This window comes from Sardina pilchardus, chromosome 20 (assembly GCF_963854185.1).
Source record: "Sardina pilchardus chromosome 20, fSarPil1.1, whole genome shotgun sequence".
Taxonomy (NCBI): domain Eukaryota; kingdom Metazoa; phylum Chordata; class Actinopteri; order Clupeiformes; family Clupeidae; genus Sardina; species Sardina pilchardus.
Window position 1 is genome coordinate 2,518,131 of NC_085013.1, and position 11,911 is coordinate 2,530,041.

At 46.4% G+C, this 11,911-nt stretch overlaps 1 protein-coding gene across 1 annotated transcript in view; it reads left to right on the forward strand.

The window, feature by feature from the left end:
• si:ch211-266o15.1 (zinc finger MYM-type protein 4) overlaps positions 1-8,045 on the forward strand; it is a 45,516-nt gene extending 37,471 nt beyond the window's left edge. The window contains exons 24-29 of the mRNA XM_062522487.1: positions 192-345; positions 1,502-1,656; positions 3,386-3,500; positions 5,174-5,416; positions 6,035-6,167; positions 6,718-8,045. Of these exons, the coding sequence (XP_062378471.1) occupies positions 192-345; positions 1,502-1,656; positions 3,386-3,500; positions 5,174-5,416; positions 6,035-6,167; positions 6,718-6,925 (1,008 nt within the window). The 3' untranslated portion in view covers positions 6,926-8,045. The remainder of the gene's footprint in view (positions 1-191; positions 346-1,501; positions 1,657-3,385; positions 3,501-5,173; positions 5,417-6,034; positions 6,168-6,717) is intronic.
• The last annotated feature ends 3,866 nt before the right edge of the window (positions 8,046-11,911 follow it).

Below are 11,911 nucleotides of genomic sequence, written 5' to 3' on the forward strand. Positions count from 1 at the left end.
GTCCATTCTCAACCAGCACCTACTGTATAGCAGCAGAGTTAATTAGCATTAAATCAGAGAGGGGGTTAGTAATGAAGGATCTTTGATTAAATAGATGTATTTCACTAGGGGGCATGATGTTCTAATGCTGTTCTAATTCTGTTCTAATGCTGTTCTAATGGAGTTCTAATGGGGTTCTAATCTCTCTTTAGAGTCGTAAACGTGGGGGGTCACCCCTGGGTGGCGCAGCGGCGGCCTCCGGAGGCTCTCGGCTGAACCACACCTACGGAGTGCAGGCCTGGCTGAGCTGGGTGCAGTGGAGGAACAAGCAGCTCAACTCGGCCAGCGCTCTGGGCAAACCCAGCGGTCAGTACCCTCACAGCAGCACCGGCTCTCACCCACCTACCCAGCTTTCCTTACACTGATGCCCCAACCTACAGCCAATCACCTACCCACCAACCCACCTACACAAACAGCCTACCCACCAACACACCTACACAAACAGCCTACCCTCCAACCCACTTACACAAACAGCCTACCCACCAACACACCCACTCATACAACCTACCCACTGACCCATCCACTCATACAAACTACCGACTGACCCACCCATTCATACCACCCACCCAAAAAACCTACCCACCTACCCAAACACAGCGTAAACTAACATTAGCACCTTCACTCCACCTTTCCACAGGGTGAATGACTATTACACAGCATTACACCGCATCTGCTCACAGCTTAAAGTAAAAAATGTTCTATTTTAAATGAGGACCCCCTCCTATTTTAGGATTATTGACATCCTGGGGATACAATGTGAAGAGTTTGAAATGTTGTGGCCCACGGCCTAATCAAGTTCTCAGAGCAGATGGCAGAATCGATATAGCCATGTCAAAGCAGCGTGGATGTTGTCATCTCTTAGAGTGGGGAAAGTGCTGCTCATGGTGGAGAGTGTGGGATGGCGATACACTCTGTGATTCGATTTCTTTTTTATACCAGACTGGTTATAGCCTGCCATTTTGTTTTCCTTGTTTCTGTCTCGTTTTTGGTGTGCTTTTCTCCTCCATCACGCCGCCTATTATTCTCTTCTCTCAGCTCTTCCTCTGCTATTTTCCACCACCCCTCCTCTCCCTCTCGTCTTTTGTTGTCTTTCACCCCCCCACACCTCCTCCAGTCTGTCTGTCACTATTTTTCTCACTCTCCTCCAGCTCCATCTCTGTCAGTGCCCCAATCATGCTCTCATACTCTTACGCTTCTGTCATTCTCCCTCTTTCTGTCTTCCTCCCTTTCTGTCCATCTGTCTCTTCCTCTCCAGTCTGCTTGAAGAGTTTGTTTTTGTTTCGATCTCTTATCCAAAATGAGTGTCTAGTGGTGTTTTTTTTTTGATAAAACACACCAGGAAAATGTATATCACATTCTCTCTTTCTCTCTCCCTCTCTCCCTCTCTCTCTCTCTGTTTCTCTGTCTCTCTCTCCTTCCTCAATGTCTCTCTCTCTCTCTCTCTCTCTCTCTCTCTCTGCAGGTGCGAGGGCGATGGTGGTGAAGGAGGACGTGCTGCAGTGCAGTTCAGCTGAGCTCAGTTACGGCTTGTGCCGCTTCATCAGCGAGGTGCGGCGGCCTGATGGACAGCCCTACGCCGCAGACAGCATCTACTGCCTCTGCCTGGGCATCCAGCAGGTACACACACACACACACACACACACACACACACACACCTGTCCCTTTAGGAATACACACACACACACACACACACACACAGAGACACACACACACACACACACACACACACACACACACACACACACACACACACACACACACACACACACACACACAGAGACACACACACACACCTTTCTCTAAATATAAACTGTGAATATGATATTCACATATTTCTGAGCCAGCTTTACAGTGTTTACAAGGTGTGCATGCTGCTAGGTAATAATTTGTTTTCAGCCAAGTAATCCAGGATATGCTCCCAAACTAAAACTTCCACACCCTGCACGTGAATATATATACACACACAGACACACACACACACACACACACACACACACACACGCATATGCATACGCATCCAGCTCCTAATGTGGTCCAACTGTCTAGTTTGTACTTAATTACAGTGACATGAATCTGGGTGGTCTGTCTGGTGAGTAAAGTCTAGAGACTGAGGTGTGAGTAAAGACGTGAGTGTTGTAAACGGCAGGGCTCAGAAAGTCTAATTCTACATTAGAAAATCACTGGAGCTACTTAAGGCATGGACCTGCTGCTTGTCACAGACGTAAAGCTCTGTTAGAGGCCTGAGATATGCAGCATAGCGAGGTTCATACATTTTGTTCATGCCTTTGTTTACTGCTGACGTACAACCTATACTGAAGTGAAAGCGACTGGAAAGTGACTGGTGTTTAGCACAGACGCTTTTACTCCAGTCGATACAGACAGGTTTAGGGTGGGTGTGGGAATTAAACCTGGGCCAGCTGATTGTAAGGTGGCGATGCTATTGCTACCACGCCCAGTGCCCACTTATACAGCAAATACCACAGTGCAATTGTGTAGATACAGGTAGTTGTTGTCCAAAACTGTAAGTCAGCAGCCAGTTCACGCCCATTACTTCCGTCAGGCTACAGTAGTCAGAATTCAAGAAATGACTGCTAAACAAACGGCAGAAAAATCGACATTCCATCCATGCTCATTGTGTATGGAGCAGTTGGTAATGATGTCATTGGAAAGGTTCATGCCTTCCATACATCCCCTCCATCTGTCTTCCTTGTCACTGTCCAAAGCCGTGCATTCTGTATAGGAGAGGAGGAGGGAGGGGGAATGAACCAGAAGCACATGTGCTATTGGCTCCGCTTGTGTCCAATTGGAACGCATCCTTGGCTTGTAGGAGGACATCACACTAGGGATCTAGTTGCGATGCCAACATTACAGTTGGGCATGAATGCCGTTCCACACTGAAAACAAGACTTTTTTTTTTTAAACTTGGGCTGCTATTTAAATTTGAATGGCAGTCCATCAGCTGCCTGAGAGTGCTTTTGTCTTTGCTTTGGTAGATGCTAGATGAGTCACCTTTTTGTCTGTGCTGTTTGGTGGTGGTGGGCGCAAGTGGTGACGACGGGCATGAACGAGCATGCCCTGAAAAAAACACAAACATGATAGTTGTTGTTGATGGAGTGTCAGAGATTGGTTGTTGATGTTGTTTAGCGAAAAGACGGGAAAACGTATATCAAATGTACAATTTGCTGCCTCTTCTTATTAGTTATGCATACTGTGGCTAATAGGCAGATGGATCCATTTTGGGTCGGTTTCTAGTGGAATGAAACATGAACCGGTCTTTGCTCTAAAAAAAAATAACCTGTTCTTGTCGCAACCTGTTCTCTTGCGGTTCTCTTGTGGTTTTGTGCAGTATCTGTTTGAGAACGGGAGGATCGAGAACATCTTCACCGACACCCTCTACAATAAATTCACTACGGACATCACCAAGATGCTGAAGAACTGGGGCCACACGGTTGAGCCGCATGGTAACACAAGCATGTTTGTTGTCATGCATTATTTAGCATCATCTAGTTGTTTCATATGAAATGAATTACATGTAACAATTAGTCCAATTACACACAAGTCAGATGTTGGGAGGTAAATGACAGTCAGCTCTGTTCTTGCGTTGTCTTACTTAAACACCGACCAAGATATTTTTTTGACCTCTAGTGTTTTTTCTCCTTCTCCTTTTCCCTCCTTCTTCGAGATTCTATAAATGGTTGTAGGTCAGGAAGGAGAGGGTGGACAGGCCTCCCATTAGTTGGCATTGTATGGCAGCCTTTTACAACAGACCTCGGGGGCATATCACTGCTCCCACAAATCCCTTGAACTGATGTCGTCTTGCAGGCTGTTCCGTCATCGATCATATGTATGATCTTGTATGAAGAACCTTAACTGAATGATTGACACGGATTAGGTTGAGCTAAATCAGGTTTGTGGGAGCAGGAGTGCTGGAGGGCCTGATGGCTGGCCTAGAGTAACCAGTCTGATCTGGTTTAGTCCTTTATAATAGTTTGGAAAAAACAAAAAAACACGATCTGTAGGGACCAGAGGTTTTAAAAACAAATTATCAGTTGTGCTTTTTGCCAGAGAGCGAAATGTGTGACCCTGTTGAAGGTATCTCCCTGTCAAAATGACCAAGAGGCTTTTTATGGTAATGAGGATGACTTGCAAATGCGTGTGGAAACTCCAGGGAGGTGACAACATAATAAGTTGTCGTTGGTGGCCTCAAATTACTGCCCTGTTTTAACACTCTTCTGTGTCATCTGGGTACTTTTTTAAGTACATCTTCGCACTCTTAACTTTTAGCTGTATGCTGCTCTGCAAAGGCTTCTCCTATGCTCCTGTAACTCGGCCGATAGAGCAAGGTGCTAACATTAGCAAGGTCATGAGTGTGAACACCAGGCAGCACACACTGGCTGGTGAGGTGAGAATGTCACATTATGTGTGTCTGCTCCCTAAATCTCTCCTCTCCTAAAGTTAAAATGAATAAATGTGAATTCTTCCAACATTCAGCTTTCTTTCTCTCTGTTAACATTTCTAAGAAAGAAAGCACAATACATATCGAATTACCAGTTAATTATACTTCCAATGTCAAATAGGGGCCCTTTTTTTAGTGAGACCGATTTCTGGCATCGGCACTCCGAATCAGATCCGGATAATCCTGTAAAGATGACCAAACTATTGTGACCCCTCTGCCTTGTATAAGAATTTGAAGTACATCGGACCAGTGTTCTTTAAGATATGAGAGTGGACGCATGGACAGACCTAATTTCAATACCCTGTCTCCTCTACAATCATGGGGCAAATATTATTTGCATTTACATATTTGTAACATTGCACTCCATATCTCCATCCATCCGTCTCTCCATCCCTCCATCCATCCCTCCATCCCTCCATCCATCTCTCCATCCCTCCATCCATCTCTCCATCCCTCCATCCATCTCTCCATCTCTCCATCTCTCCATCCATCCATCCCTCCATCCATCCCTCCCTCCATCCATCTCTCCATCCCTCCATCCATCTCTCCATCTCTCCATCTCTCCATCCATCCATCCCTCCATCCATCCCTCCCTCCATCCATCTCTCCATCCCTCCATCCATCTCTCCATCTCTCCATCCATCCATCTCTCCATCTCTCCATCCATCCATCCATCAGAGCTGCTGCAGTCGCGTGTGGAGGAGGAGTATCTGTGGCAGTGTAAGCAGCTGGGCGCCTACTCGCCCCTGGTCCTGCTCAGCACGCTGCTCTTCTTCGCCACCAAGCTCTTCCGCTTCACCACGCTGGCGCACCACCGCCGCCTGGCCTTCGCCCACGTCTCCCGCCACACGCGCCTCATGCCCGCCGGCAAGACGGCTTACCTGCGCTTCAGAATCCCCGGCCTGGAGCCCGACACCGCAGGTGAGTGAGTGGGGGTGGAGGGGGTGGGGGCTCATCTGGGTGTCTGGTTGGGCCGACTGCTTTGAGTCAATTTGAAACGTTGACTTAGATTTGTAAGGAACCGCTGAACTAAGAGTTCTCCTCACCTGTTGTTGTCTTTAGTATACAGTAGTACAGTTTTTACTAATGTAAATATGCTTACTGTAAGTGTCACTGTTGTGGGACATGCTGTTGTTTAAATGTATGACTGCAAATGTGTAAGGAATGCATACTGTTACACTTGTATGCTTTGTTACTATTTACTGACTGGTTTCTGTTGATTTAACAAAGAGCTGGTTGATTGAATACCTGCTTTCAATCAAGCAGCAGCGCAGTCAATAGATCAAGCAGAGGCTGGCAGACATGAGAATGTTCATGTTTGTCAAAAATCCTTCTGTTAATAATGTGAAGCATTTAAATGATGAGTAGAAGAATGTGTTTAGTATTCATCAGCCACACTCACCACCGCGTTCAAGTTTTCTCTCAAGAGCGATTCGTCTGTGTGGGCATGACTTATTTTTTAAATTATTTCTTGTTTGCCTTCTCCGTAGGCACTCACACTCACACATATCTTTTTTTTCTTACCCTATTATGTTACAGTGCTTGCCTTACCCGCGAAACGAAAGCTGGAGGAAGATGACGACAGCCGGCAGAACGATCTAGAAATGCCAGAGAACAAAGATAACCCACTCCGCTGTCCAGTGCGGCTCTACGAGTTCTACCTCTCCAAATGGTACAGCCCCTGCTCCCTGCTCCCTGAAAGCACAAAGCACTGATTTCCACAGGGACTGATGAGATTCTGCTTCCTGTTTTTGTTTTTGTTTTGTTTTTGTTTTGTTTCTATTTATTTGATGTGTTATCGATCCCTGTGGCCTGTTACTTCGTTTTCCCATCAGTATACAATCTGTCAAGCTGCCGCGCAAGCAAATTGGTTGATTTAGTTATTTATTTATTTTTTTATTTTTGTTCCATAAAGGTGGAATAGGTATTGAGCAGTACATAACAAGAATGTTGCAACGATATATCAAAATGAAATGTCCTGCTTTACACTTCTGTGGGTGTGGAACAAGTCATGATGATGGATTTTGTCAAACTTGGGGGATTATGTTCCACCCCACGGGTTTGGCTTGAGACTTCTTTGAGTACGGGTAGTCGCGGCTCATCATGACTTGTACATCGATCACACATGCCTTGTGATGTACAGTACTCCTCTGTAGCTCTCTTGTACAGTAAAGATGTCCGCTAGCACTCTCTGTTTTCTCTCTCTCTCTCTCACCTCCCAGTTTGGAGTCCGTGAAGAAGCGCGCAGACTTGTTCTACCTCCAGCCAGAGCGTGTGTGCGACCCCAACAGCCCGCTGTGGTACTCGGACCAGCCCCTGGAGAACGCCACGCTAGAGAACCTCCTGACGCGGATCCAGGCCGTGCGGCAGGTGTACACCGGGGACACGGAGGACCAGAACCGGGCCACGTCCACCGACGAGAGCTCCTAACGGAAACACGGAATAAAACCTTTTTCCGTGTGTTTTTAGATATTAAGTTGGAACTGTTTCGGTCGAACTTTTGGAGGCGAGATTGATTTTAAGGGTATTTTTGAGGGGGAAGAAAACAAATCTAGTGTTGCCCAGGCAGTTGAAAAAGGACTAAGGACATCAACACATTTAAGCTGTATGTGTGAAAACATTTAGATTGTATGTGTCCTTTTTGACTATTGTTGCTGTTTTCGTTTACTGTCATTTTCCCCTCTTTGTTAGTGATTCTCTCTCTTTTTTTTATCTTTAAAGCTGTTTACACATTTATAAAATGGAGGCCCACTCAGAGCTGCATCTTGTTGGACAATTTATCTGGAAAAAAAAGTGAACATTGATCTCGCATTGACGCTTGAAAGTAATCAGTGTTCTCTTCGATCAAAGGCTGAAATGACCTGGTCAGAAACCGACTGACCAAGGGGTCATGGACACCGGAGGACCGATCTCCTAACTCACAAAGACACTGCATCCTCTGTTATAAAGGACATGCTCATAAGCTGCTGTAAGGCACATTAACGCACTGGTAATACAACAACGTTCAGACTCGTTTTCCGGGATCTCCGCTGATGCATGTTTGAATCGTCACTGTTACTGTTAACTGCCCCCGAATGTATGTGAATCATGACTTCCGTGACAACCATAGTCTGCTGTTCGCTACTGAAACTAAACTCTCAACTCACTCAAAAAGGTTTGGTTGGATGGTAGAATTCATATTTGTATAACCAATAATGCAGTTTATTGTTTTAAGTTTTGCAACAGTCGGTGGCCAAATCAGAATTACTGAATCATACATTTTCGATTATAGCCTCTAGTAACTTACCAGGGTTCAGACGTGCTGTTGTCTATCTTCCGAGAGTGTTGGAGGGTGACTGTGTTCCGTTAACCCAAAAGAAAATGGTGGAATGTGCCTTGAATAGTACCCCAGTAGCAGGTCTCTGTGATCACCTACCTCCAGTTTCACCCTGAGGTCTGAGGGCACACCCTTCTTTCCAGTGCAGTCAAGACAGACTTCGTCTCACGAGTTCTGCAGCACCTCAACATAATCTCTCATGCTGAAGAGAATAAAAGCATTTTTTTTATTTAACCTCTGTCTGGTGTGTGTGTGTGCATGCATGTGTGAGAGCAGGGGTGGGCAGTATTTATGATGCATGTATTTAAGATACATATTTCAAATACAAAATAGTATTTTGTAATTTGTATTTTATTGAGTTGAAGAAAATGGCTCCGTGTTTTGTATCAAAATGCTGTGTAAATGTGTATTTCTGTAGTTTTAAAACACTGCCAAATATTTTTGGTAAAACCAATTATTTTGGTGATGTGATGACCTCATAAAAGTGCAAAACTATGAATGTAGCCTCCAGTGCTGACTTCATGAAGATGGGCAACGTGTCAATATCGTGTAGGTTGCTCTCACACAGTACACTCCCTCTCAATACACTCCCTCTCATACCAACCACCAAGTTTCCTGAGAACTTTAATCATTAGTTTCTTGAGAACTTTCATCATCCAGTCAGAACACCTGAAGCGGGTTATGTGGCTGCCCTGCAACATTGTTAAAAAAAATTGCCACATGTATCAACATGATGCAAAATTTATATTAATGCAGTTGATCTTTCCTGAAGAAACAAGTTTGTTGTCAAATTAGCTTTGCGTAGTATATATACCTGTTGTCTCCTCCGCAACGGTTTTTACCAGAGGCAAGATTTCTGGGGGGAAAAAGTACAGGTAGAACTGGCTTTTGCATAGGCATGCACAAGAAAGAAAAGTAGACCTCCAACGGTTTGCAAGCCACTGAGGAGTATGCAGATATTTCACAGCCTTGCTAGCGTACACTACACTGAAGTAAGGGTCGTTGTCACATTTGCTACCATGGTAACAGAAGAGATCCATGGCTGGCACTGTAATGTGAATTGTAGAGGCATTGCACTGTCGTCGAGTGGAAATATAGCACAAATGTGATTTAGTGTGAGGTTGATGGTTTTGTTGTCTTTTTTTTATTATTATTATTTCAGATGCCTCAAGTCTGCAGAGACTGATGAGAGAGTGAGGAGAGAGGAGGGGGGTGGGGGGGGTCCTCTGGCTTGTGGAGATAATTGTACCATTTGAGCTGTGGATTTGAGTGGCCTTGTCTTTGCATTGAGTGCATAATTTACACCTTTTTCTGTGTCAAAAGGATAACGCGATGTTTGCGTCACTCTTCCCTGTGTTCTTTTCTTTTGCCTTGAATGATGCGTCTCTTTTTTTTTCTCTCAGCTCATGTTCCTTTGCCTGAACATGATGAACAGAGTGGATGGAGAACTGCCGGCATCAATGTGTTGCATTGCTTGTGCTGTAGAGTGTGCATGTGTGTGATTGTGTGTGTGTGTGTGTGTGTGTGTGGGAGTGAGCAGGGCATGAGGAGAGAGATGTGTGCGGGCTTAAGTGTGAGCAGAGAGTGTGTGTGGGAGACAAATAGGAGAGATGGGCTAGATGTGCAAAGATAAAATCACAAAGGCTGTCAGAAAGGGCTGCAGTTATTATTTTTTATTTTTGTGCGTGTTTTCACCTCTGCGTTTCGTTTCATCAGGTGTCACATCAAGATCAAAATCCACAACAACACAAAAATATCTCTCTTACGCCTCACCTGTAGCATAATGCATTGCATTCCATTAACTCAGACTCATGTGGTTTCAAATGAGATCTGTGTGTCTTCAGGGGGGCTTGTGGAAACTGGATCTCCTGGGAGGGTTTAGACTGATTTCCCTTGTGCTCCTTGTCTGAAGAGGAAATGTGAGCCAGGTCAGACCCAAAATGAGGCAAAAGTAAGTGAGAACAGCAAAGCAAGGGACAGAGAGAAAGACTCAGAGCTCCAGATAGCCACCAAAAGCCCTAAAGCAGCTTCAGAGCACGGGGGAGGGGAATCAGTGATTGAGAGGCAGAGAGAGAGAGAGAGAGTGAATGTGTGTGTGTGAGAGAGAGAGAGAGAGAGAGAGAGAGAAAGAGAGAGTGAGTGAGAGAGAGGGGGAGCTGACGGTGTTGAAATAAGGGTCCATTTGTCAAACAATCAGTGCTTCAGTAGGAGTGAAGACGCGATCGGCAAGATTGTGAGGGAATGCGAGCTCTGTGGATATGCCTGGACGGATGACACATTTCTGCTGTTGGACTCTCGCCTGGAACTCAGGGTGCTGCTCATCTGCTGTGGGGAGGACGATGCTGGCGATCTGATCGCTTTTGGAGACGAAACCCCCCTCACGCCACTCGTGGGAAAGTGGACGGCCGCGATGACCGTTCTGAAGAGGCGAGGCGGTGCAAAGTGGGGCCACACTCACCTCTAAGGTACGCGTGATGCTGCAGCTGCTCTCGCCGTTTATTTTAGCCCCAATAACGGATATCTCACAGCTGACTTGCAGATCTGTGTGAGGTTAGCCAAACCAAAAAGTGCTGCTGTGTGCCTCAGAAGTCCAGGATCTCTAAAGCGTGTTAGGTAACGGTGTGCTATATAAAAGGACAGATCTATTTTTAACTTTTACCCTTGGTCATTATTCCCTGATGGCAAACTTTGAAATGTTCCTGCTTTTTTCCTTAAAAAAGTATTTTTCTTGACCCTTTCAGAATAAACAAAAACAAAAACATTGTGACCCTGGAAAATACCTGTTATGTATGAAGTCATTGACAGCTGTTGCTTTCAAGCAGACATAAAGGGAGGTTTGAAGCTAATGGAAAATCGATAACTATGTTTGCTCGGAAGATGCTCTCGCCTCTAAATGTGGACCCTCAGCTCTCACCATCCCTCATCATCTCAATGGTGCTTGTGCATTAATTGCGTCCATTTTGCCTGGATCATCTAAATGCTCCGTTCAGGCTGGGGCACCTGAGTCACAGAGCAGATGATTTGAACACAGACACAGACACACACACACACACACAGTCCCCCCTCCTGCCTTGAAGTCTCCGATCGGTGATTATTGGAGCCCCACCGCTTCAGAGGGAATTATTAAGCACCTTGTCAGTTAAAGACACCGAGAGCCATGGGCAAGCCACTGAGCAGGCCTGGCTGTTTCAGACAAAGCCCGTGCTGCTCGAAGAAGGGTGAAGATGGCGACGCCTTCAACGAAGATGGCTACATTCCCCAGCGCTCCATCTATGACACCATGTGCATCAACGAGCACATTGACCACGGCTCGGCCCACAGCACCCTCGGCTCCAGAGGGGCTCAGAACGCAGCCTTCCCCAGCAATGGCTCTCTGGAGCCGATTCAGTTGGACATTTTTGACAAACGATCACCTCAGGTTTCGTCCTTTGGGAGGAGGCTGGACGAGAGGGTCATCTTTGACTCGCTGAAGCTCGCACACGACGAGCAGACCCGGTCTCCGGGAGGATACGTGAGAACGGTGTCCCCCAGCGTTTCTTGCAGTTCGGCCCCTTGCGCAAGTGGCTCCATGAACAAACGGTACCACCAACAGGACAGCGGGAAGAAGGAAAACCTCTGCCGCCATTCTTGGAAAGTCGTGACGCCCCCAAAGTATCCGGAATGTATCGAACTGTCACCGGGCGAGAAACACCTGCTCAACCCCGGCATGGCCTTTTTCCCTGGGAGCCTTTCTTCCCCACGCTCACCTCACATTTCCCCGTACTCTGGTTCACCCCTGTCTGCTGGCGCCCACACCCCGCCAGTGTTCTTCTCCCCGGGGAAGCCCCTACTGTACCACCAGGAGCAGTTCCACAGGCAGTCCCTGCCGGCCAAGTTCCAGTCCCATCCATCGACATCACCCCTCTCCGAACTGTCAGTGAGCGCCCTTCAGTATGACCACCACTACTCCCATTGCATGGACAGCGTGACGATGGAGAGGATGGACAGAAGGATGCTGGTGTCCATCACACAGAGTATAGAGGATGATGTGTTTGGGGAGGTGGAGACCAAACCCATGGACTCAAAAGTCGGGCCGTATCCTCCGACACCGGAGCCGGAAA